The 27981-nt window shown below is 43.9% G+C and overlaps 1 protein-coding gene and 1 non-coding gene across 2 annotated transcripts; both read right to left on the reverse strand.

Annotated features, from left to right (window-relative positions):
* Positions 1-978: 978 nt before the first annotated feature.
* Positions 979-8299, reverse strand: LOC137312561 (probable G-protein coupled receptor 139). Its single transcript, XM_067979093.1, has 2 exons — positions 8230-8299; positions 979-1877 (listed from the first exon to the last, which is right to left on the reverse strand). Exons 1-2 carry the CDS (start codon positions 8297-8299, stop codon positions 979-981), a joined length of 969 nt encoding a protein of 322 aa, XP_067835194.1.
* A 19001-nt stretch (positions 8300-27300) lies between these two features.
* trnaa-ugc (transfer RNA alanine (anticodon UGC)) lies at positions 27301-27372 on the reverse strand. The gene has a single exon. It is a non-coding gene; the product is annotated as a tRNA-Ala (tRNA).
* Between the last annotated feature and the right edge of the window lie 609 nt (positions 27373-27981).

The following is a 27981-nucleotide window of genomic DNA, read 5'->3' on the forward strand; positions in this document are numbered from 1 at the left end:
CACGACTGGATTTGGCAAGACCGCAGAGCTTTCATCTGATCCGTTGTTTTTGGAATTGCTTAGCTATGTTTATAGGATGTTGCTTCCGCTGTTTAGCATGCATGTAGTCTTGTGTTGTAGCTTCACCAAGTCGGGACCTCAGTTTTAGGGACGCCCTGTTGCTGCTCCCAGCATGCTCTTCTACACTTCTCGTTGAACGAGGTTTGATCTCCTGGCTTGTTGGTAATAGTAGATTGAGGAATATGCCAGGCCATGGGTTACACATTGTGCTGGATTACAACGCTGATGCTGCTGATGGCCCACTACGCCTCATCAATACCCAGTTTTGAGCTGCTAGATCCGTTCTGAATCGATCTCATTTAGCACGATGGTAGTGCCACACAACACGATGGATGGTGTCCTCAGAGTGAAGACGGGACTTCGTCTCAACAAGGACTGTGCGGTGGTCACTCCTACCAATACTGTCATGGATAGATGCATCTGCGACAGGTAGATTGGTGAGGACGAGGTCACGTAGGTTTTTCCCTCGTGTTGGTTCGCGCACCATCTGCCGCAGGTCCATTCTGGCAGTTATGTCCTTCAGGATTCGACCAGCTCGGTCAGTAGTGGTGCTACCGTGGAATGGTTATTTCACCTAATTTACCGCTTTTATTTTGTTTGGTTATTTCTGATTTTAAAGGAGGGTTTTGGAAGCCGCACCTCGTTTTACCTATAACGGGAGGTCAGTGTTAATGCTTGTAAACACACAGGTCCAGTGACCTGATTACAATAAGAAAGCTTCATGTCAGATACGTGTTTAATGCCACCCCTTCCCGTTAGCATTATCATGCATTTTTTATGGTACATATTATCTGTCGTATCTCTGCCCATCAAAATAAATGACGCAAGACTTCATTCTTCTCAAGACATGCCTCCAGAGCTTTATAGAATAGAACAAAAACAATTATAAAGCTTGAAACCCTTCGCCATGTTTTATTATTATGTAAATAATTTCCCATTTAGTGTAAAGAGGAATTTTACCCCATTCTTCAGCTCTTCCCTGAATTTCCTCTGTGTCAGTCCATAGATACACGTGTTTGTGGAGCAGCTGAGAAGTTGCAGCATAAAGGCAAACTGCTGGGCGATGTACACGGGATCATTCAAATATTTGTTTCTGTAATTATAGTTTTTCAATTGCCAACTGAAGGAATGCACAAGATACGTCATCCACAACAGTATGAAATTGGCTGAAAGAGCGAACAGCAAAATCATGGATTTTCTCCGGTTCTCCATTTCTGGATCATTGTGATCCTCGCTGTTGCTCCGGAGTCGCCTGCGGACTCTATTTGCCGCTATAATATGTCTGACGGTTAGAGCATTGAACACTAAGATCAATAAGATCGGTAATAAAGGGGTTAAAATACTATCGATGCACTCGTATGCCCTCCAGAAGCTTGAAGTCCAGTAGTCCGCTTTTCCAATACAGTACCATGGGATATTGTTAAGTACAAAGACAGGCCTGTATACAAAGAAAACGGGAATGCTTCTCGAAAAACTCACCACACACACGGCTGATATAATCACAGTCGCAGTTCTCGGACTGCAACATTTTGGTTTGAGTTTCTGACAACAAATTGCTATAAATCGATCAAAGGTGAATGCGACTGTGAACCAAACCGAACAGTCAAGGGAGACAATATACAGCACAAGTCTGAGTGAGCACACCGGAGTTAGGAACAAGAAATTAATTGGCAAATACATATTATTAATCCGATGCATTATCACATCGGTGATAATCACTGCGAGATCCGCCACTGCCATGGCCACCAGGTAATGAGTGATGCATTTGGAGAGACCGCACTTTCCTCGGGACAGGATCACAATCGCCACCAAATTAACTGTTAAATAAAGAAAAAAATGAGCATTAAAGTCTCCCTGATAGTCTGTGCAGCAGAACATTATGAGGAGATTACAACTTTGTGCTCCCTGCCCCATTGATACCTGCTTTTTATTCACAAGTATTCTGGGCAATTTCTCCTAATATTAAAGTAATAATTGAAATATAAAAATTAGAAAGCAGAAGCTCAGAAATAATGCATCATCTTTTACTGATTAAGGATTACGAAATTCACTGTCATCCACTGAATACCGATATACATTAAACTCAGATGAATAGCATAGAAATTATTGAAAAGAATACAATAGGCAACGAATGGGGAGATTGTAAATATGCGCAAGCAATTAAAAATTAGAAAATGATAATAATTGATGCATTACAGGAAATGATTAAATAAATCATAGTATCATAAAATCACAATGTCGTTTCAGCACAGAAGGACGCCATTCAGTCCATCGAGCCCGTGCCAGCTCTTTGTAAGAGCAATCCAGTCAGTCCCATTCCCCCGCTCTTTCCCCGTGGGCCTCCATTTCTTTTCCTTCAAGTATTTACCCAATTCCTTTTTGAAAGCCATTATTGAATCTGCTTCCACCACCCTTTCAGGCAGCCATGCCAGGTCATAACTACTCGCTGCGTATTAAAGTTTTTCAATACGTCACCTGTGGTTCTTTTGCCAGTCACCTTAAATCTGTGTCCTCTGGTTCTCAACCCTTCAGCCAATAGAAACAATTTCGCTTTATTTACTTTATCTAAACCCTTCATGATTTTGAACACTTCTATCAAATTTCCTCTCAACCTTCTCTGCTCTAAGGAGAACAACCCCAGCTTCTCCAGACTTTCCAGGTAACTGAAGTCCCGCATCCCTGGAACGGCCCCAGTAATTTTTTTCTGTATCCTCTCTAAGACCTTCACATCCTTACTAAAGTGCGATGCCAGAATTGGAAACAATACTCCAGTTGTGGCCAAACCAGTGTTTTATAAAGGTTCAACATAACTTCTTTGCTTTTGTCCTCCAAGCCGCTATTAATAAAGCTAGGTGGGAAAGTAATCAGTGAGGAGGACGCAAAGTGTCTGCAAAGTGCTATCGACAGGTTAAGTGAATGGGCAAAAAGTTGGCAGATGGAGTATAATGTAGGGAAAAGTGAGATTATTCAATTTGGTAGGAAAAATAGAAAAACTGAATATTTGTTAAGTGGTGAGAAATTATTAAAAGTTGGTGTTCAAAGGGATTGAGGTGTCCTTGTACACGAAACATAGAAAGTTACCTTGCAGGTACAGCAATCAATTAGGAGGAAAATTGTATGTTGGCCTTGATTGCAAGGGGTTTGGAGTGCAAGAGTAAAGAAGTCTTGCTGCGATTCTACAGGGCTTTGGTGAGACCACAACAGGAGTACTGTGTGCAGTTTGGTCGCCTTACCTAAGGAAGGATATACTTGCCTTAGAGGCGGTGCAATGAAGGCTCACTAGATTGATTCCTGGGATGAGAGTGTTGACCCATGAGGGAAGATTGAATAATTGGGCCTCTGCTCCCTGGAGTTTAGAAGAATGAGAGGTCATCTCATTGAAACATTTAAGAATCTAAGAGGGCTTAACAGGCTATATGCTGAGAGTCTCCAGAACTAGCTGCGCCTCTAGTCAAGCTGTTCCAGTACAGCTTCAACACTGGCATCTATCGACAATGTGGAAAATTACCCAGGTATGTCCTGTTCAGAAAAATCAGGACAAATCCAATCCGGCCAATTACTGTCCCATCATTCTACTCTTAAGGGGTGCATGAAAAGAGAGACCTGGGCGTGTACATACACAAATCTTTGAAAGAGGCAGGACAAGTTGGGAAGGCTATTAGCAAAGCATATGGAATCCTGGGCATTATGAATAAAGACACAGAGTACAAAAGCAAGGAGGTTTTGCCAAACCTTTATAAAACACTGGTTAGGCCTCAGCTAGAGTATTGTGTCCAATTCTGGGCACCACACTTTAGGAAGAATGTCAAGGCATTAGAGAGGGTGCAGAAGAGATTTAATAAAATGGTGCCAGGGATGAGGGACTTCAGTCATCTGGAGAGACTGGAGAAGCTGGGATTGTTCTCCTTAGAATAGAGATGGTTAAGAGGAGATTTGATAGAGATGTTGAAAATCATTAACGGTTTAGATAGAGTAAATAAAGAGAAACTGAGTCCAGTGGCAGAAGGGTGGGTAACGAGAGGACACAGATTTAAGGTGATCGACAAAAGAGCCAGAGGCGACTTGAGGGAACATTGTTTACACAGCGAGTTGCAATGATCTAGAATTCAATGCCTGAAAGGGTGATGGAAGCAGATTCAATAGTAACTTTCAAAGGGGAATTAGATAAATACCTGACGGGAAAGACATAGAGTGCTATGGGGAAAGAGCAGGGCAATGGGAATAATTGGATCGCTCTTTCAAAGAGCCGACACAGGAACGGTGGGCCAATTGGCCTCGGCCTGTGCTGTATCGACAATGATTCTATGACACTACGAAACAAAATAACAAACGTTATTTATGGATTGTGAAGTTACAAGAAAGGAGAAAATGAACAAAACATAATTTTGAATTAGGGCATCACATTAAGCGGAAAAATAAAATAACCTGAATCAATATGTGAAATTATAACAAGGGGTTAAAGTGATCAATAAATATTTACAACGTATCAGATGATTCAGAAATGGAACAATGAAAAATAAAATGAATCTTGAATTGCAAGATTTCAGTCAAAAGAATAAATCAATAAATAACAAAATGCATCAATGAGTTGAGAGTTACAGAGAGGGAAAATTAAACAGGAGAAATCAGTGATGAATTAAGAACTTCCCATAAGGTAATTATAAAGCAACAGTAAGCAGTATTGAAATGGGAGGATACAGTATAGTGGAAGATCAAAACAAGAAAATCATTGAAAAACTCAGAGTAAAGTAATTGAAAAAGCTAACAGTGCCAATCAACAATGAACTGGGAGACGCAGTGGAGGGAATATTCAAATAATACAACTCAATGACGAATTGAGGGATCACAGTGCGGAGACGAGTAAACTCATCAATATCAGTGAAGAGCTGGGAAACTCTACAAAGAGTTTATTACACGGCATCAGCTAACAGATGTTTACTTAACATGAACTAAAGAACGAGACATGAACTAAACACAAGAAACCCTTTCAATCCGGCTACACACTTACAGTAAATGTAGGTTACATAAAGAAAAATACTGCTGTGGGTTTGTTAGCTTCATTCGAGACAATTTTAAATTGTCCCCCTCTTTCTCTACCTCCACCTCGCTTCCTTTCGCTCTTTTTCTCTTTGCACCTCTCTTTTACTCTCTCTCTCTCTTCGTTTGCCTCTGCCTCCCTCTCCTTCTTTCTCTCCCTCTCTTCATCTGCTTGTGTCTCTCACCCTTTCAATCGCTCTCTCCCTATCTCCGTGTCTCTCAACAAATAATATCTAATTTCTCGTATCCTGTTGATAGCTGAGACTTTAAACATAAAGGGTTACAACATCAATGTGTTTCTCCCGATTTTCCGCCATAAATTCAGCGAAATATCGGCGTCAACCCCGAAGAAACTGCATAAATGGAATTCTGGACCAATGTTATGTGACATTCCTACACTGAAGAGAAGCAACAATGCAACTTACAAGGGATGCTGGACCGTGCACACGCGCACATCAAAAATATCACAGGGATACATGCAAATATATCAGATCCGGAGAATCAAGGTGGAAATTCAGGCGCAAGTGCTCATCATGTGCAACCTCCAGTGACAAAATCTGAGGGATTTTTTCCAGTTAAATGCATAAGATCGTTCCTTCTAATTTAACACACATCATCATAGATTTTGATTTTTTCCAGTAGTGCCACACGGGTGATAGCGAAGCGACAACATTGATTTCAATGGAAATAAAAACAGGGAGAAATGTAAAACCGGATGCCGATTCGCTCGAACCCGTTTTACATTGTCACACAGTCAACATTAGCCCCCTTGGGCGGAAGACACCTGCTGGACAGACTTCTTCATTACAGGGCAAGTAACGTCTGAAACCAATGAGTATCATAGCTTCATAAAATCATAGAAAGTTACAGCACAGAAGGAGGCCATGCGGCCCATCGTGTCCGTGCAGGTCGAAAAAGAGCTATCGAGGTTAATTCCGACTTTCCAGAACTTGGTCCGTAGTCCTGTGGGTTACAGCAATTCAAGTGCACATGCAAGTACTTTTTAAATGAGTTGAGGGTTACAGCCTCTCTCACCGTTTCAGGCAGTGAGTTCCAGACCCCCACTACGCTTTGGGTGAAAAACATTCTCCTCAGCTCCCGTCTAGTCCTTATACCAATTACTTTAAATGTATGCACCCTGATCAATGACCCATCTGCAAAGAGAAATAGGCTCACCCTATCCACTCTATCTAGTCCCATCATAATTTTATAAACCGCAAGACAAGTGTCAGGCAATGACCATCTCCAACAAGAGAGAGTCCAACCATCTCCCCTTGACAATCAACGGCATTACCATTGCCGAATCCCCCACTAACAACATCCTGGGGGTCACCATTGACCAGAAACTTAACTGGACCAGCCATATAAATACTGTGGCTACAAGAGCAGGTCAGAGGCTGGGTATTCTGCGGCGAGTGACTCACCTCCTGACTCCCCAAAGCATTTCCACCATCTACAACGCACAAGTCAGGAGTGTGATGGAATACTCTCCACTTGCCTGGATGAGTGCAGCTCCAACAACACTCAAGAAGCTCGACACCATCCAGGGCAAAGCAGCCCGATTGATTGGCACCCCATCCACCACCCTAAACATTCACTCCCTTCACCACCAGCGCACAGTGGCTGCAGTGTGTACCATCCACAGGATGTACTGCAGCAACTCGTCAAGGTCTCTTCGCCAGCACCTCCCAAATTTGCGACCTCTACCACCTAGAAGGACAAGGGCAGCAGGCACATGGGAATAACACCACCTGCATGTTCCCCTCCAAGTCACACACCATCCCGACTTGGAAATATATCGCCGTTCCTTCATCGTCGCTGAGTCAAAATTCTGGAACTGCAGCGGTTCAAGAAGGCGGCTCACCACCACCTTCTCGAGGGCAATTCGGGATGGACAATAAATGCTGGCCTCGCCAGCGACGCCCACATCCCATAAACGCATAAAAAATATCTCCCCTCAGCCTCATTTGTTCCAAAGAAAACAACCCCAGCCCATCCAATCTTTTCGCATAGCTAAAATTCTACAGCGCTGGCAATATCATCGTAATTCTCCTCTGTGCTGCTCCAATGCAATCACATGTTTCCTCTAATGTGGTGAAAAGAACTGTACGCAGTATCAAGCTGTGGCCAATTAATGCTTTATACAATTCGAACATAACCTCCCTGCTCTCATATTCTATGCCTCGGCTAATAAAGAAACGCATCTCATATGCCTTTTCAATCGCCTTCTCGACCTGTCCTGCAACCTTCAGCGATACGTGGACGTGCACTCCAACGTCCCTTGGCTCCTCTACACCTCACAGTATCCTTCTATTTATTGGGTATCCCCTTGTCTTGTTTGCCATCCACAAATGCATTACCTCACACTTCTCTGGATTGAACTCCATTTGCCACTTTTCTGCCCACCTGACCAGTCCATTGATACCTTCCTGCAGTCTACAGCTTTCCTCCTCTCTATCAACCACAAAATAATTGTAAGTAGTGGATAAAAAAGGCGATCATATAACACGCCCCCTATGATTTGAGAAGGATATGCTTGCAATTAGAACAGTGTTGACGTAGGTGAAGAATGAACTATTATGACGCAGTCATACTGAACATTAAAACACAGTAAAACTGAACATGATATTAAACTGCTTCACTTTCAATCCAATACATAACAGGAGCTGAGTAATAACCTTCCATATCGCACTTCAGTAGAGATTCATCGATTAATGCCAGATTTCACTTGTGAAGAATTTTTTCTCCGCAATGTATTTGAGTAAACCTTAAACAAGAAGAGTAATTGTTTCCCATATTAAACTGTTATAAAATTGAGCTGCATCATGAAATTGCCAGAATCCAATCAACAAGTATTGCTGATCTGAGGCTAGTGTCTGCTTGACATGGGAGATTAGAAAGCCCACCGACAGAACATCACTGCGCCAATTCCACTCGTGATGAAGATTCAACAAACCTCATCCTGTCAACAGAGAACTCGCATTAAAAAGACAAGACATTATTACAAATGTAACTGATACCAATAAGTAGGACAATGGCATAAGAAAAACACACGAAGAAATACGAAGCAGGCAGCAGGAGGAAAAGTTACACACTGATTTTTACATTTAATAACTCGTTTTAAAAACTTACCAGGGACTCCAACGGCAGCAAGAACAGGGTAGTAAATTAGTTCCAGCTGAAAAATTACTGGATATCCCATTTTCTGTGAGAAGCAACGATGACTGAGGTGCTGAAATCAAGAATCTGAATGAGCGAAAGTGCTCAATAGTTCAACAGTGCCTTAGATATAGCAGATGGAACCCTCCAGGGAATCAATTAGTTGGGATACATGCTCAGGGATATTAGTTACAGATAGTTGAACAAACAGATTGAATCAAACACTTTCACTTCAAATGGTTGTTATGTACCGAATCGATATTGTTAGTTTAGCGTAGTGGTTAATTTACTGGACTATAAATTAGCAATTCACAATGCTTGGACTAATGATCCAGGGAACATGAGTTCAAATCCCACTATGGCAGTGTGTGAATTTGAGTTCAGTTAAGAAACTAAATAAATCTGGAATAAAAAGTTGCTTTCTGTAAAAGTGACCATGAAGATGTCTGATTGTTGTAAAGGCCCAATTATTTCATTAATGCCCTTTATGGAAGGAAATCTATCACCTAGATGTGCCGTCTATACACCTATTTGGTTGATTCTGAACAGCCCTTTGAATTGGCCCAGCCACACGATTATATAAAACGGCAACATAAAAGGATCAGAAGTTTAAACCCGGAGGAACCACTCGGCTGTGACCTCGGCATCAAATTCAGACACAACGAAGACAATCCCAGACCAGCCGACACTGTAAAGTCCATCTCACTGACATCTGGCTACGGCTGCCAAAGTTAGGAGTGGTGTCCAACAGACAAGTCAAGCAAAGCCTGACATAGTGATATAGAATCATACCTATTAGCTAAAATCACCATCTCTGGGTATGTTCCACCGGTATGATAGACCCATCAGAGGTGACGGTGAAGTGGTATACAGTCAGGTGGGAGTGGCCTTGTGAGTCCTTAACATTGACTCTGGGCCCAATGAAATTTCATGGCTTCAGGTCAAACATGGGCAAAAAAAGTTTCTGTTTATTGCCACCAACCGCCCTACCACAGCCGATGAATCAGTACTCCTAACAGTTGAACATCACGTGGAGGAAGTACTCAGGGTAGCAATAGCACAAAATCTACTCTGGGTGCGGGATCTCAAAGCCCATCACCAAACTGGCTCGGTGGCACCACCACTTGCCGAGCTGGCCGAGTCCTGAAGGAAATAACTGCCAGACTGGGCTTGCGGAAGGTGGTGAAAGAAGCAACGCGACCAATGATCGACTTGACCTCGTCCTCACCATTCTACCTGCTGCAGTTGCATCTCTCTGTGACACTATTCGTAAGAGTGACCATCACAGAGCCCTGATGGAGGACAAACCTCGTCTTCAAACTGAAGACGCCATCCATTGTGTCCTGTGGCACTACCACCATTCGAATTGAGATAAGAACATGAGGAATTGGAGGAGGAGTAGACCATGTACGGTCCCTTGAGGCTGCTCCGCCATTCAATCAGATCATGGCTGATCTTCGCACTCCAATCCACTTTCTCGCCCGATCACCATATCCCTTGATTCCCTGAGAGCCAAAAAATGATCTATCTCAGTCTTGAATGTACTCAACGACTGAACATCCACAGACCTCTGGGTAGAGAATTCCAAATATTTACAACCCTCTGAGTGAAGAAATTTCTCCTCATCTTAGTCCTAAATGTCCGACCCTTTTGAGACTACGCTCCCTAGTTCTAGACTCTCCAGCCAGGGGAAAGAGCCTCTCAGCAACTACACTGTCAAGACCTCTTAGAATCTTATATATTTCAATGAGATCACCTCTCATTCCTCTAAGCTCCAGAGTGTATAGGCCCATTCTACTCAATCTTTCCTCATAGGTCAACCGTCTCATTCCAGGAATCAATCCAGTGAACCTTCGTTACACCGCCTTCAAGGCAAGTATATCCTTCATCGGTAAGGAGACCAAAACTGTACACAGTATTCCAGGTATGTTCTCACCAAAGCCCTGTACAGTTGCCGCAAGACTTCCTTACTCTTATGCTCCAAACTCCTTGCAATAAAGGCCAACATACAATTTCCCTTCCTAATTGCTTGCTGTACCTGCATGCTCACTTTTGGGTTTCTGTACAGCAACATCCAAATGCCCCTGAACAACAACATTTAGTAGTTTCTCATCAGTTGAAAAATATTCCGTTCTTCTTTCTTTCCTACCAAAATGAATAACCTCACCATTTCCCCACATTATACTCCATCTGCCACCTTCTTGTCCACTCACTTAAACTGTCTATATCCCTTTGCAGACTCTTTGTGTCCCTCGCACTGCTTACTTTCCAACCTCGCCTAGTTTCGTCAGCAAACGTGGATACATTATACTCGGCCCCTTCAGCTAAGTCATTAATATAGATTGTAAATAGCTGAGGCCCAAGCACTGATCCTTGAGGCACGCCACTAATTACGGCCTGCCAACATGAAAATGACCCGTTTATCACTACTCTCTCTTTTCTGTCCGTTAACCAATCCTCTATCCATGCTAATATATTACCCCCAATCCCATGAGCCCTTACCGTGTGTAACAACCTTTTATGTCACACCTTATCGAATGCCTTTTGAAATTCCAAATATGCTATATCCACTGGTTCCCCTTTATCTACCCTGTTAGTTAAATCATCAAAAAACTCGAATAGATTTGCCAAACACGATTTCGCCTTCAAAACCATGTTGACTCTGCCTAATCATGTCATGATTGTCCAAGTGCCCAGTTACCACTTTCTTAATATTGGATTCTAGCATTTTATCTGCTAGTGATGTCAGGTTAACTGGCCTGTCGTTCCCTGTTTTGTCTCTTCCTCGTTTCTAGATTAACGGAGTTGTATTTGCTACCTTCCAATCCAGGGGAACCGTCGTAGAATCGAGGGAATTCTGCCAGATCAAAACCAATGCATCCACTATCTCTGCAGCCACCTCTTTAAAAATCCTAGGATGCAGGCCAGGGGATTTGTCGGCTTTTAGTCCCGTTTATTTGTCTATGACTTTTTCTTTACTAATCATAATTACTTTAAGTTCCTCCCTCTAATTAGACCCGTGGTTCCCCATTTTATATTTATCATCTGTGATGATAAATATAAAATATTTGTTCAACGCCTCTTTCATTTCCTTATTCCCCATTATAATCTCCCCGAAGATAGATTAAGAACAGATCTAGAAGCTCAAAACTGGACATCCGTGAGGCGCTTTGGGCCATCAGCAGCAGAATTTTATTCCACCTTCATTTGTGATCTCATTTCCCAACATGGACCTCACTCCTCCATCACCATCAAGCCAGACGACCAAACCTTTAAGGGGAGCCTAGATAAGTAAACGAGGAAGAAGGGAATAGAAAGATATGCAGATAGGATTAGGTGTCGGAGGAGGCTCGTGTGAAGCATAAACACTGGCTTCTACCAATTGGCCCAATAGCCTGTTCTTGTGCTGTAGATTCTGTTTAATTCTATGCAAGCTCCATAATTCATCACTTTACAATTCGGCAGAGTGGGGCTAAATAAACCACGGCTCTCTCTTCCTATTGAGTAAAAGTTAAAACTGTATGGGTTGAATTTTCACCATTGGTCTGGAAACAAAAACCGGGTAGTGTGCAAAACGGGCAATCCATTACCGCCAGTTTTCGGCCCGTCGGATAAACGTGAAAATGCACCCGCATGTCTTCAATGTTACCTTTGTAACCAGTCCCTTTTCTTTTCAGGAAAGGTGAGCTCCCAGCCACATTCTCACAACGCTGCAGGAAGGAAACTGGTGTTAAGGAACAGAGCAGTTCAAGTTCTTTAACATATCCTCATTCAAATGTTCGCAATGAACATTAGGGTTTCAGAAGCATCACTAACTGTGTCAATCCGTTTCATCGACGGTCTCAAGCTTTGTATTTCAGTTTTCTTCGGCTGAGAGAGTTGGAACACTGCACCTTAATATCATTAATTTTGTTCTCGCCTTAATTTCTGATGATAGAGGAAATAGTGTTGAGAAACATAGTAGAATTCAAATAATTATTACCAACTGTATACCAACTCAATATCGGAGTCAGATTAAACATACCCATGCACACTCATTATAACAGGCTTCCCTGTAACTAAATTGTTATCAGTTTCTGGATATCCCAGTTTTCTTTCTAATCGAATGGAACATAAAGTTGACAACGAATGTGGTGCTAAAATAGTCCACGGAATGGCTGTTTTGGAAATAGGGGAAATGATCATTACAGTAGCAGGGGATCTTCTGAGGTTTGGGTTAAGGCAATTTGTTGTTGTATTTTGCAGTGCTGTGCCTGACGCTTGAGTGCCTGATGCTGACAATGGGTGCTAGAAGTTTGCGGACGACATCAAACTGAGGAAGACTGCAACAAATTACAAGAAGATTTTAATACATTTTCAGAATTGGCATGCAATTGGCAAATGAATTTCAATATGGATAAGTCTGAGGTGATGCATTTTGTTGAACTGAATAAATCCTTGGAAAATAAGAGACGAAATGGAATCGAAAAACACATGGATTTAGTGGTACAGATACACAGATCACGAAACGTAGCGACACAGGTTAATAAGGTCATAAAGAAAGTTAACAAAGCTCTGGGCTTCATTTCTAGAGGGATAGATTGAAAAGTTATGTTAACCCTGTATAGAAGCGTGTTTATACCACACTTGGAACACTGTGCACATATTATAAAAGGGTAGAGAGGCGCTTGGTAAGGATACAACACCTTGCTCCTTAGTGAAGCGTCCTGCTTGGCTATATTTTCCCAAACTGCCGCAGTGGCATTGTGGCCATTGTGGCAAATCACAACTTGATGACTCATCCAAAACTTCCGGTACCTTTTCCCCCTTTGAGGAACTCACTCTGTTCCAGCTCTCTCACCTCTCCTTTAAAATCCTCATTCTCAAATGCCTTCCATCGCTCCATCCAAGTTTCTCATCAAGATATCGTCACTCCATTCCGCCCTCAGCCTCTGCAGTGAGCGACTCCTCATCCTGGTGAATTCACTTTACATCTCAACTCATCTTTTGCTGGATCCTTTGATTTCACTGTCCTCCTATCCTTGCTTAACCTTCTACCTATTTTCACGACCTTTTGACTTTGCAATCTCACGTAGTCTCACGTCCACTTATTAATTCGTTCGGACATGTTACCTAGAATCTTATCTCTGCATGTGTTTTAATTGACACTGAATTCAATGCGGCACAGGGACTGCGCGGCGCATGCGCGGCATCCCGCGGGCCCGAGCTGAATGAGCTGGATGTACGCGTCGTGACGTCAGCCCGCAAAGTTGAGGGCCGCTTCCGGGTGTCACGTGATTTTCGGTGTCAGCCCAGGAGGGAGTGTGTTGGAGCCGGGAGGAGAGATCTGTCAATCAAAGGGCCCGAAGTTAGCACTCACTGCCCACAGGATTTGGAGAATTTGTTTAAAAATGCAAAATCTGCTAAATGAAATAAAAACAGAAATGTAGAAAAAAAAAGGAAGCATTGCAAATACAGTAATCTGAATAAAAAGCAGAAATGTCCAAACTCACAAAGAGTCCTGCTGCCACTATTAGTCTTCTCGACCTGGGTCACAGGATGAGCAGAATGATTGAATGTAGCTTTTTTAATGCTGAGGGAGCTGGATGTATGCAACGGACCAGCAATGGAGGCAGTGGGGCCTGATTTTATCAGCAAATTCCAGAGAGTTGGCTAAGTACCCGATAGCGGTACTTTGGGATATGAAAGCCGAGAAATTGGGATATTTAACTTTTTTTGAACATGTGCACTAGTTTTTAGTGATTGCTGTACCTGGACACCCAAACCCCTTTGTTCCTCTACAGTCCCTAATTTCCCACCATTAAGAAAATATTCCTATTTCTCACCTGATGCCTGCAATAGATGCTCTTTTTATATCTCCCCACATCTTTACCGTCTGGCTATATTTCCAATGTTCGCCGTCGAATACAACTAGACACGGTGAGACAGTTCTTTTTTTGATATTTCAAAATAGTCTTTATTGCATAAAATTTATGGATACACACAGGTCAATGTAAATATCACAGTTACAATTCAAAGCAGTAAAATCCAGATCGTACACATTACGATTCATTATTACAATTAAAAACAACACAATACAGATCGTACACACTACGATCTCGCCATTACAATTCAAAACAGTGTACATATCTTCTAATACATGCTGTACAATGCAAGGTGAAATGGCCTCACATGGTGGCTTTTCCCCATAGAGCCTCTGTGTAGGCCGTAACTCGCCTCAGTGCGTCCTACAGCACGTACTCCTGGACCTTGGATTGTGCCAGTCGGCAACACTCGGTCGTGGACAGCTCCTGCCGTTGGAAGATCAGCAGATTTCGGGCCGACCAAAGGGCCTCCTTCATCGAGGTGATGGTCTTCCAGCAGCAGTTGATATCTGCCTTGGAGTGCGTCCCAGGGAACTACCGGTAGAGCACAGCGTCCTGTGTCACCGAGCTGCTGGGGATGAACCGGGAAAGATACCAACGCATCTCTGTCCACACCTTCTGCGCTATGGGGCAATCCACCAAAAGATGGACGATGGTCCTGTCTCTGCTGCTGCCTCGGGGCAGCTCGCGGTGGTGCTGAGATGCTGTGTGCAGGAAAGATTGTATTGAGAGGGCTCTTTTCACCATCATCCATGCTACATCCTAGCGACTGTTGTCAGTTTCGGTGATGTGACCTTCCACTAAATGGCTTCGGCCGTCTTTTTGGATAACTGCCCGATCGGATCCACCCTCTCCATTCCCTGCAGGACCCTCAGAACATTCCGTGTCGACCACTCTCTGACGGTCTTGTGATCGAAAGGGTTCCAATTCAGGAAATTCTCCACCTGAGACAGGTGATGGGGTCCGGTCCAGCTGGAAGGGACGTCCTGCATCTGCTCGGCCAGCGTGTCCAGACACAACCTTCTCAGTGTGGGGACTGTCACTACTATTGGTATCAAACTCCAAACTTGCTATATTTGATGACACGGCTTGCGAGTGGAACAGGCAGAGCTGCAGCGTTTCAATTTACACTCATCTGAAGTTCCCTTGAACCACCCCTTTGTATAAATATCTTGGCTCAAATTTGGAATCTGACTACTTTCTGTGGGATTTAAACTTTTTTGGATCCGGGTCAGTCAAAATTCTCCGAATATCTTTTGCTGGTGGGACCTCGAGGGTCTCGGTGGACAAGACGGGCAATCAGGGATTCGGGCCATTCTGTGATTCGGGCACTAGACACATTTCCCTCTTTAATTCGGTCTTTTGATTGAAAGAGCCCTGGACTGTGATGGGTGTAAACTGTACCCTTGTGACCTCCAATTATGTGGAGGGACTTAGAGAGGGCGCAATACAATGGAAGTACCTGCCTCTCTCATTCTGTGCTGTCTGGAAAGGAGCCGATGTAAAATTAATAGGATTGGACTTAGCATGATGGACCCATCCAAGCATGGCGACGGAACTCTCAGAACGGGAACGGGGATAAAGGGCACAGTCCTTTGTATAATGGTGGGGGCGGGGCGCGGCAAGCATCGGACCACTAGCAAGTCTAGTATTAAGGGTGGTGATAATGTTGATGTGCCTCTCTGTCCACTGCCGTTCAACTCCCGCTCGAAGTAGCCCATACAGGGGAGCAGCAATTTCTGTATAGTCAGAGATACAATCCCCATACAACCTGTCATACCCAGAAAACGTTCAGGGAGGTCTCATTCGTGGGCTGTGGTAAGGAGGTGATATCTTTGACTTTATCCTGGTCTACAGACCGGGACCTTGACTCTTGGATGACAACAAGGAACTTAATTTGAGGTTTCATCATCTGCAACTTAGTAAGATTGACCTTAAGTCCAGAGGACTCCAGTCGATGGAAAACCTCACTCACCATTCGCAGGTGATCTTCCCGTGTCTCGGTCTGTATTAGGATTCATTCCACATAATTGATGGCAGCCCGGGGATTCACAGCCCTGACAAAGCTCCTTTCATGTGAGCAGAGAAAATAGCCGGGCTGTTGTGGGAACTTTGAGGGTGGACGGTCCAAGTGTACAGCTGTCCTTCGAAAGTAAAGGTGAATTTGTACTGTGAATCGGGGTGGAGCAGGGGATTCCAGAACCCGTTTCAGATATCCCTCACCGAATACCAGTGAGACCGATGGACCGTTCGAGATATCTCTTACCGAATACCAGTGAGACCGATGGACCGTTCGAGATATCTCTCACCGAATACCAGTGAGACCAATGAACCGTTCGAGATATCTCTCACCGAATACCAGTGAGACTGATGGATCGTTCGAGATATCTCTCTCCGAATACCAGTGAGACGGATGGATCGTTCGAGATATCTCTCACCGAGTACCAGTGAGACGGATGGATCGTTCGAGATATCTCTCTCCGAATACCAGTGAGACGGATGGACCGTTCGAATATCTCTCAAGGAATATCAATGAGACCGATGGATCAGCGTGGCTAACATCTCTAGGTATGAGGCCACAATCGGACGCGTTGTTGGCGAATATTCGTTTATTTGCCTATAATTATCTGTTGCTCACCAAGAGCCGTTTGATTTGCACATGAGCCGCAGAGCAGAGTTATCCTCTGACAGGCTATAATTTTGCTTAACACCCCTGATGTTCGAAACTTGTTATTATCTCTCACAAGCCCTCCACCGCCTCTCTCAGATAGGGGGTCGTGTCTCTGTGGAAGGGGTTATCACCTTTTACCTGAACACACAGATCCATTCGCCCAAATTCAGGTTAGCGTTTGGCAAACACTGTCTGATGTCATTCACACACCTGTCAAACCTTGGGGTCAGAGACGTATGGGGTTATTTCACTTTCACTGATTGGGCGGAAGACTGACGGAGCAGAAATTAAAATCGGGCCGGTTCTATAAGGTGATGAGTGATCTTCTCCACCAGTTCAGCCCCCAGCGATGATGAAAATTTCCCTCCACGTGTTTTGAACCGGTTCAGTTTGAGAAATTCGACCAGCTTGTGGGCTTCGAAGATTGATACTAGGGCGGAAGTCAGAAAAGGTGTGGCCAATTTAAAGTATCCCCACCTGGCGGAAATGGGGTGGTAGAGGCTAGTAAAAGGTTTTAGATCGCTTACCGCCCCTTTGATGTTGGCTCTCCTCTACCATCATGGGTAGGGTCCTGAGAAGAGCGATCCATGCATCACGCACCTGTTTCCGGTCAGGGCACTTGTAATATGTATATCAGAGTATTATGACCTACGTCGGAGACCATTTAATGTTGGGCACAAATGGATGGAGGAGCCGCCCTTTCGATGGACAATGCGTGGTCCAGAACACTGAGAAGTTTCTTTTCAACGTATATTTTGTGGAGCAAGGAGGAGCAGGAGAGCTTTCCCTTGGCCTGCTTCGGCCGTGCGAAATCTCTAGCCGCCTGATCGTCTCAGAAATGTATCGGGAGGTTTCCTTATAGATCTGTGTAAACATGCCCAGCCTCATGCCCCATTAAACTCCCTGCAGTGAGTAAACATTGCTGCACAGCAGCTCAGAGAGGAAACTATCTCCGGAACTCCCCACTGGAGTTTGAAATTACATTAATATTTTACCAGTTAGTAACGGTCCGGGTGTTGGTCCATTATTATTCTGTTCTGGTCAAAACAAATGTCCCAATGAACAGGACGCTGTCTGACCGTGACAGCTCACCCTCAGTCCATCCCACCGGGCAGTGTGTGTGATGGGAAATAATCATCAACCGAAAAGCAGGATTTGATTTTATTCATTTCAGGATTAAACATTTAATATTGAAGTCATATTATTTCCAGTCTGATAACAGCAAACCATTTCATGTTAGAATCACATCTTGCATCATTTCACAACACCACATTTGTCGGGTAAAATATAATTCCTGTCTGGTATTTACAAATTGATGTAATGTATTGGATTGATATCAATTGCTTCAGTGAACTCATTGATGTCAATTGATAGTAAAATCAGGCGCGGTGAATAACGGGCGCCAGATCCTTTACCGCCCGTCTTACGCCACCGCCAAATATGAAAATCTACTCTAATTGCCGACTTTTTAGTTAATTTCGGATGAAAAGTAATCAAATGTTTCTATGATTTAACTAATTTAATAATTAGATTCAGTGGGTATTTCATCCCGTTCTTCAGCTCCTCCCTGAATTTAGTCTGGGTCACAACATAAATACACGTGTTGGTGCAGGAACTGAGAAGTTGAAGCATGAATCCGACTGACTCAATGTCATTGGCCGTATAATACTGGGCGTTTGTTATACGCAGAGAGATAACATAATAAACAAGTGTACTCAATAACAATATAAAACTGCCTGATATACTGAAGAGTAAAATGATGGATTTCCTTCGGTTCTCCACCTCTGGATCCTTGTGATGCTCTCCATTGCTGCGGCCCCGGAGTCCCCTGCGGACTCTACTGGCCGCTAAAATATGCGTAGCGGTGAGAACATTGAAGAGCAAAATCAGAATGAATGGGAGACAAGACGTTAATACAAGGTTAAACAAGTCAAACGCTGCCCATATGTGTGAAGTGAAAAATGTCGGTTTCCAGACACAACCCCGGGGTACATTGTCCATTATATATTCCGGGTCAAATGCAAAGTACCAGGGAAGGTTTAGTGAACAACTCAGCGCACTCACCACCCCGATAACAGCAGCCGCCATTTTCTCGGTGCAATATTTTGTTTTCAGCTTCTGACAACAAATGGCCACAAATCGATCAAAGGTGAAAACCACTGTGAACCAGACAGAGGCCGCTATGGCTGCTAAACTCATGCTGGCCATGAGACGGCACACGGGGGTAATGGTAAAGAACGAAACTGGGAAATGAATATGAATAATGCGCGTCATTGTGACGTCTGTAAGAACAACCAGAAGATCTCCCGCTGCCATTCCCACCAGGTAGCGAGTGATACATTTGGAGAGTCCGCACTTTCCTCGGGACAGGATCACAATCGCCACCAAGTTAACTGTAAGGAAGAGAAAATGAAGTAGAGAAATTACTGATCAGACCAGGAGCCAAAGCAGCAGTTTGACAAAATCTGGGGTGAAATTTGCAGCTTTGTTGCTGCATCAAACGGTGGAAACTGAGTCACTGACCTCGGCAGCGCTTTCGGGCAGAGAAATGTTTTTAATTACAATCATGAATTGTGGAATTGATACAGAAAGTGAACAAATTGAGCAGCCGATCCACTGGAAGGGCCCAATGAGGATGCAGTGCCGGTGGGGAAGTGAGAAGAGTGTTTACGGACTGGGGATCCAATGGGTAAAATCCGGATTTGGGCTCCAGCTCGACGAGAAAGTGAGCGAGGGCCGATAACGTGAGCGGTCGGGTTGGTTCGGGGTGGGGGTGTGTTTCTGGTTTGTTGCTCTGTGTTAAGAGAGCCGACAGGGGCTGGCACAAGACGGGAAAGACCGAGATCCGCGGCGGTGTTTTTGTGGCTTCGGATCGGATTGGAAGAGGCATCTGGAGGCCGAGCCAGTGAGTGAGACTGGAAGGGAGACAAGAGAAAGGACATGTAGGAGGTGGAGCGGAGTCTGTAGCAGATGATGTGGGAAAGCTGATAAACTGAAGCAACCGAGGAGGATACAAATGATTCAATGCAGTGGTTGGACAGGCCAAGATTCACAGGGAGAGACTGCAGCAGATTGTCAGAGGAAATGTTATCTTTCGGTCCCAGGAACACAATTAATGAATTCAACCGTTGATTTCAATGGTTATTAGTATCAGAGAACAACTCGGTGGTTCAGGAATATTTTTAATAAATTTACTTTGCACATTCAATTAAAGCTAAATCCAAATACATTAATTGAATTAGCCTCGCTCTTTATTCACTTAAGTTGACATGTAGTTTCTATATAATAATTCAATGCGATCAGGAAATCACTGATTTTAATCTTTAAATGCAGTTCAATTGTTTTTATGTATTCAGTCAGTAAAGAAGTAAACGGCATGTTCACATAAACAGACTGAGGACCTGATGGCGATAAACACACCCGGCGCGAGTACATTAAAACTCTCACAATCTTACAACATCCTAATAACACCTTCAAATCACATTTCCCCTTCATAATTGTACTGGAAGTTTCAGCAGTTCATTCCGATGAATCATTCACACCTCTGGTGCTATCTCTAACTCTCCCTCTCTCATTCTCTCTGTTTCCCTCTCTCTTCCTCTTGGTTCTTCTCCCCCTTCCTCTCGTTTTCCTTCTCAGTTTCTTTCTCTATCGCTGCTCTCTATCTCTCCGCACTCCCTTTACTCTCCTTCTCAATGTCCCTTTTCATAACCGAGTAAATCCTAACATCCTGCGTCTGTTTTCTCTTCACCAGCCCCGTGTTCCAACGATCCTATTCTCAGTGTCAGTATGTTAAATGGTGAAGCTTCTGTGACCAATTTACTGTTTCGACAGATCATCCAAATCTCCACCTGTTCACCTACACTGTTCACTTCATCAACAATGCAAGGAAGAAACAGAATTGAATGCCTCTTCCAGACACACCTCACAATAATTCAAGTTCCTTCTCCTGTAATTACAAAGTACAGCGTTAGATGGCGGCATTGTTCAATTAACAAAACGCCAACATCACCGCTGCTGCTTATAATCTACAGATAAATAGAAGGGCTCATGATTCCAATTGATAAAGTGCAAACTGATAAAACATTACATTTTAGAGTGAATTCATCCACAGTGAAGCAGAGAATGGGATGTGAAAGATATAATGAAGCTCCTACAAGACTGAAAGACCAGAGGCATTAAACAGTCCATCATCCAACTGATGGAACAGAACAGGCATCTGTTTAAAATATGGTGGCAAAAATAATTTGCCAAGTACAGTAGCACAGTTAAGACCGATTTACAATATTCACTGATAAGATAACGGCTTACCCGGAACTCCAATGGCTGCAAGAACAGGATAGTAAATGCGTTCTATCTGAAACATTACTGGAGATCCCATTTCTTTGAGAAACGGCGACTTCTGTTGATCTGAATCCCGCAGCTCTGGCAGGAACTCTGAGCTGATACATTGCAACGAGCCTGATTTATACAGGGGATAAATCTCCACTGGCATGGTTATACCCTTGATCATTGCTATTAGTTACAGTCATTTGAACAAACACATTACATCAGCAGCGTTGGCTCCAATGTAAATAATGACGGGGATATATCACAAACATCGCAAAGTCCAGGGCATAATCTTAATGAGACCTCTCTCCGGAATAAAGTTAAAAGCTGTGCTCAGAAAGGACTGGTCCAACAACAATGAGCGGCTCCATTTACAGTTTTCATACAATTGAATTGACCATGTTCACTCCTGCCGATTCATTAAAAAAAATTACCGATTTCTCCGTGTGTACACCGAATCCAGGGACACAAGCAGACCCGTTTCACTCTGTTCCTGCAGTTTCCCAGTTAAAATATAAATGTTTGAGTCTCTGACACTGAATTAAAGGCCACGTTGAGGATTGTAGCACAGAAATGACTGTGGGTGATATTAGGGATCGGACACTGAACAAGTTTCATTGCCATTCCTCTCTCCGTTATTTTACTGCAGATGTTTACCCGTTTATTTTACATTGGTTGACGGCTCCAGTAAAATTGATCCCCTGTAACCCAGAGCTGCGCCATTTGACCGCCATCACAAAGGCCCCGTGCTTCCCTCACTCGCCGTCTTTCCTTCCTCGGTCCATTGCCATTAAACCCGTCATCAATGCCTCTGTCCCCTTCAGACTCCATTCCTCTGGTGCACTCCTGCCTGGCTACGCAACCTTCACCTTCCAACCAGCACCAGGTCCTGCTCGGCCCACTGACCCTCACTGACTCCCACTTCCCGATCGCCTAACATTTGAATTTTTTTATCTGGAGTATAAATCCCACCTTGATCCACCCCTCCCCATCTCCGCCCTCTCCTCCACACCTATAGGAAATCGACCGCTGATCTCCTCATTCATCGATCATTGGCATCTTTTGTACCCTCGCTTGGTTCCACTCACCTATCTGATAATATCCAGGAGGAGCTTCTCTTCCCACCCTATCAACGTTATATCTGATGTCTCTAAAGCTTCAATCCTTGGCTCCATCCTCTTCCTCATTCTCAACTGCCCTTTGTTGACATTGTCCGCCGACATGGACCAGCTTTCAGATGTAGGCTGACAAAATCATCGCCTCTCTTGACCCTTCCAATGTCTTTGTGTCGTCAGAGCAATAATCTGTTTTAGATGAGCCACAATATCATCCATTTAAAAATTGGAAAGTCACGATCTTTGACCCCACAATCTCCACATCCTGGACACGGATTTAATTCTCACCGTCTCTTTTTGTTCAATGAATCCCTCACCAATCACCAAGTCCTGAGTGATCTGCATGGGCTTCCAGTCTCCTAAGCATGCATTTTATTTTTATTCTTTCTTACACTTATATCCTCAGGGCCTCACACCTACCTATATCTGTAATCTCTTCCAGCCTTACTGCCCTTCCCACACACTCAGCGCCTCCAGCTTTGGCCGTTTTTGCGTCTACAGTCCATTGGGCCTGCTTTTGATAGCCATATCCACGCTCCGGAATGCCCTCCTTAAGCCCCTCCATCTCTCTCTCCCCCTTGCAGGTATCAGACGCGGTTCAGTTGTAGCAGTCTCGCCTCTGAGTCGGAAAGTTGTAATTTCGAATTGCAGTCCACAGACTTGAACAGAAATTCCAGGCTGATACTGCAGAGAAGTACTGAGGAAGCGCTGTACTGTCGGAGATGCCGTCTTTCCAATGAGATGTTAAACAAATGACCAGTCTGCCTTCTCAGGTGGATGTAAAAGATCCAGGGGCAATATTTGAAGACGAGCAGGAGAGTACTCCCAGTTTTCCAGGCCAATTCGTATTCCTCAACCAACATCACTAAAACATATTATCTTGTTATTATCTCATTCCTGTTGGTGGGAGCTTTCTGTATGTAAATTGTCACGTTTCCTACACGACAACAATGGCTACACTTCAAAAAGTACTTGCAAAGCGTTTGGAACGTCCCGATGACGTAAAAGGCGCTGTTTAAATGCAAGTTATTTCTTTATTTCAGACATTCCATGAAACCCATCTCTTGCTCGAACATTTTCTCTTCCTTCCTAATATCCCCTTCTTTGGCCGAGGGTCCATATTTGTCTGTGAATACCTCTGTGAAGCGCCTTAGGATATTTATCTATGTTAAATCCGCTACATAAATACAAGTAGTTATTGTTATATTTTACCATCCTCCACTCTCTTCATCCCGCCATTGGTGGTTGTTCCATGAGACAACTAAACTCTAATCTCGGAAACTCTTCTTTATCCCCTCCGTCTCTCCATTTCCATTTCTTGCAGCCTCCTTAAACCCACTCCTTGACCGAGGTTTTCCTCACATCTTCTGATATCTTCTTATTTCTTTTGTGCCCGTTGTTCCTCACGCCCCGGTTAAGCCCCTTGGGAATGTTTGTTACATTAAAGGCGGTCGATGAATGCGAGTTGTTGTTGGCTTTCATTGGAATGTGTTCTTTAGTTTTCCACGTTATGAGCAAAAGTAATTTCTGGGCTGATATTCTTGTACCAGAAAGAGACTTAAATAATAAACAGACTTGGCAACTATTCTTGGAATCTTTTTTGTTGGAACCACATAACTCGGTTTATCCACAGACATTGAAATAGGTTTGTACAACTGTGAGGCAGGCTTTAGCCAGTCTCTAAGATGAGACCAGCTACAGTGATTGCGACGACGTTTCATTAGTTATTTCTCTTTTATTTCTTTGATTATAACCCCTTTTACTGTTCTCTGAAACTAATGACTAGGATGAAGTTTTATTAACTATTATCTTTGGCTAGGGTCTGTTTCATTTTTTGCCATCCGGTCTGTGATGTCTCTGCTCCCTGGGGCTGATTGATAAAGAGACTCTGTGTTCTGACATTGTGGTGTCCTGATACGAAATCAGTATGTTGTTTTTGCCGTGGGAGGGAGGGGGAATGCATTAGACACTTATAGACCAGTGGCTCTAATATCAGTTGTGGAGAAACTCTTAGAAACAGTTAGTAGAAATGATTTGGACTTTGTGTGACAGAGCCCAATCTCCAAAAATGCCCAGAAGCAAAAGCAGAGTTTAGGAAAACGATAAAATAAATTCAAGAATGATACAGGCAATTTGGCTGCATTGAGCAGACAAGACGTGGTTGCATTTTAATGTAAAGTGACAGACTTTGGAAGAATACAACGAATTTTAGTACACCCTTAATGAAAAGACGCTGGAGGATGTGGAATAAAAGAAAGATTAAAAATACTTCAATATATAATTCCATGGAATTGTGAGGGCAGCGAAATAAACAACAAACAAATGCCTGATAGTCTCGATGTTTACTCGCACTATTGGAGGGAAAACTCATGCTCTCGCTGAAACGAGTTTTCTACTTTAACGGACTGGGTTTAGCATCTTGTCCATCCGAGGCAATTAGTTTCACTCTATCCAGATTTTCGTAGGTCAAGGTCCTTTGCTGAAGTCACCAGTTTGCAAGATCGATTGGGACTTGACACCAATAGGTTGCGATTAATCCTTTATTGACTGCAACTAAATGTCAACACACACAATAAATGACAGTCAGCACGAATTTGTTAAAGGAAAATCGTGTTTGACGAACTTGATTGAACTCGTTGATGAAGTAACGGAGAGGGTTGATGAGGGCAGTGCGGTTGATTTTGTGTATATGTACTTTCAAAAGGCATTTGATAAAGTATCACATAATAGACCCGTTAGCAAAACTAAAGCCCATGTGATTAAAGGGACAGTGGCAGCGTGGATACAACATCGGCTAGGGGACAGAAAGCAGAGAGTAGTGGTGAACGGTTGTTTTTCAGACTGGAGGGAACTATTCAGTGGTGTTTCCCAAGTATTAGGACCACTTCTCTATTTGATATATATTAATGACCTGGACGTGAGTGTACAGGGTATAATTTCAAAGTTTTCAAATGGCACGAAACTAGGATATGTAGTAAACAACATCAAGGATAGTAACAGACTTCAGGAGGACATAGACATACTGGTGAAATGGGCAGACACATGGCAGATGAAATTTAATGCTGAGAAGTGTGAAGTGATATATTTTGGTGGAAAGAACGAGGAGAGGCAATATAAACCAAATGGTATAAATTTAAAGGGAGGAAGATAGAGACCAGGGGTGTATGTGCACAATTCCTTGAAGTTGAGAAAGATGTTGAAAAGACATATGTGGTTTTTGGTTTTATACATAGAGGTATAGAATACAAAAGGAAGAAAGTCATGCTGAAACTTTATAAAACGCTGGTTAGGCCTCAGCTGGACGGTTGCGCTCAATTCTTGGCACCAATCACTAGGAAGGATGTTAAGGCCTGAGAGAGGGTGCAGAAGAGATTTCCTAGAATGGTACCAGGGATGAAGGACTTCAGTTATGTGGGGAGACTGGAGAAGCTCGGTTGTTCTCCTCAGAGCAGAGAAGGTTAAGGGAAGATTTACCAGAATAGTACCAGGGACGAGGGACTTCAGTTAGGAGAGACTGGAGAAGGTGGGATTGTTATCCTTAGAGCAGAGAAGGTTAAGGGGAGATTTGAAAGAGGTGTTCAAAATCATGAACGGTTTAGTTAGAGTAAATATGGAGAGATTGTTACCAGTGGCAGAAGGGTCGGTAACGAGGGAACAAAGATTTACGGTAATTGGGAAAAGAACTATAGGCTACATGCTGAAGCATTTTTTTAGGCAGTGAGTTGTTCTGATCTGGAATTCACTGCCAGAAAGGGCGGTGGAAGCAGATTAAATAATAACTTTCAAAAGGGATTTGGATCAATCCTTGAAGGGAAGACATTTCCAGGGCTGTGGGGAATGAGCAGGGAAGTGCGAAAAATCGAGGATTTACTGGGCTGAAGGCATGTCCTTTTGTACTCCAAGCAGACAACTAGGCCTGAGGTACCGGACCTGATAAAACTTTGGTTGAGCAGAAGAAACAGATCTCGCCACTCAGAGAAATGAGAAAGGGAGAGTTGAGAAGAAAGTCTGGGAGAGCCGGAGAGTCTCCTCGGGCTGTGTGGACCATTATTTCTGTATCAGGTCGCCGTTCTTCGAACGCGCCCGTTAACAGTAACGAGGCTGAGGGTTGGACGGGAATGGAAATGCTCAGGCACAATGTCGACGAGAGCGGCAAGAATATTCCGGGTTCTTGAGCTTCAGAGGAGGGTAAGGTGGGGCACAGAGAGCATTGAGTCTCATTTCACTATAGACGGACGCAGGCCCTGCCCCAGGTGTGGGTTGTGTGTAAAGATCACTTCACTAAAAACACCTTGACCAGCTGGGGTTACAAACGGTCATGACGGGCAGCAAAAGACCAGCTGATTCATCAATCCTGTCCCACATGACTGGACCATCGTGACAGGACACTTCCTACCGACAACACCCGCCCCACCCACCGGAAACATGTAATCTCCTGGGAGCGGTTACAAACCAGAAAAAAACCCAGGGCCAATAGGGAGCTGAAATTCGGGGAAATTCCTTCCCCAATTCCATCAGGCTATCAAATCGAGTTTAGTGGATCACACTGACCATGCGTAGGTTAACTGTAAAACCACTCACCTTCTATATGATGCGATCTCTGCCCCAGTCAAGAACAGGTCCAGATCCCTCGAGAAGCCAAAGAAAGAGTCAGCACCCACGACACCAGCCGGGAATGCATTCCAGAGACTCACTACTCTCTGGGAAAAGAAGAACAGCCTAACAGCCAGACGATCCTTGCCTCTGTGTGCTCTAAACGCCTGTCCTCTGCTCCTTCCCAATCTGTGAAACTGGAAACAATCTATCACTGGGAACGCTATCCAGCCCTGAGGTAGGAGCCATTTAAACGTTGTGTGCGCGCTACCATTGAATTATATTCTGTGCCGAGCGTTCGATTTTTCTTGAGGCAAATGAACTGTTGCCTGATCTTATCAAATGGCGGAGCAGGCTCGAGTGACTGAATGGCCGACTCCTGTTCCTTTTTTCCTGTCCTTGTGTGCAAAGGTGAGGCGAGTCTCAGAGGATATTTTCACAATTTAATCAAAAATTTGAAATCCAACTTGTTTGGAGATGCTGGGGATTGAACCTAGGACTTCACGCATGCAAAACATGCGCTCTTCCACTGAGCTACATCCCCACGGTGAATGGGCACAATTTCAGATTATTTCCAGTTTCAAAGATTGGGAGGAGCAGGGAACAGACGTTTCGAACACAATATCGACACAATTAAGAATGGCCTCGATGTTCGGCGGTTCTTCATTTCCCAGAGAGTAGTGAGTCTCTGGAATGCATTGCCGGCTGGTGTGGTGGGTGCTGACTCTCTGTCGACTGGGCGTAAAATCATCTCCTTTTCTGCTCCAACCAGACAATTAAATATGAAGTATGCGGACCTGATATAACTGCGGGTGAATGGAAGAAACCAGGCCTCGGCACTCAGAGTAATGAGAAAGGGGACGTTGAGAAGAAAGGCTGGGAGAAGGGGAGTGCATCCTTGGGCTGTGCTGTAACAACCATTCCGATCAGGGCGCATTTTTCGAACGCTTTAAAGATCACTTCAGTAAAAACACCTTGACGATCTGGGGTTACAGACGGACATGACGGGCAGGAAAAGACCAGTTGGTTCATCAATCCTGCCCCACATGCCTGGAGCATCGTGACCAGACACTTCCCACCTATCCCACCATTTCACTGTGGGAGAATCTTCACGACACAGACTGCAGCGGTTCAAGAAGACGGCTCACCACCA

Source organism: Heptranchias perlo, unplaced genomic scaffold, assembly GCF_035084215.1.
Source record: "Heptranchias perlo isolate sHepPer1 unplaced genomic scaffold, sHepPer1.hap1 HAP1_SCAFFOLD_43, whole genome shotgun sequence".
Taxonomy (NCBI): domain Eukaryota; kingdom Metazoa; phylum Chordata; class Chondrichthyes; order Hexanchiformes; family Hexanchidae; genus Heptranchias; species Heptranchias perlo.

What these genes read in the sequence shown, in the direction of transcription:
- LOC137312561 (XM_067979093.1), bottom strand. Translation starts at nt 8,299, where the DNA reads ATGGGATATCCAGTAATTTTTCAGCTGGAACTAATTTACTACCCTGTT. An exon ending in TGCTGCCGTTGGAGTCCCTG is followed by an intron (nt 1,878 to 8,229) that starts GTAAGTTTTTAA and finishes TTTATTTAACAG; the next exon opens with TTAATTTGGTGGCGATTGTG.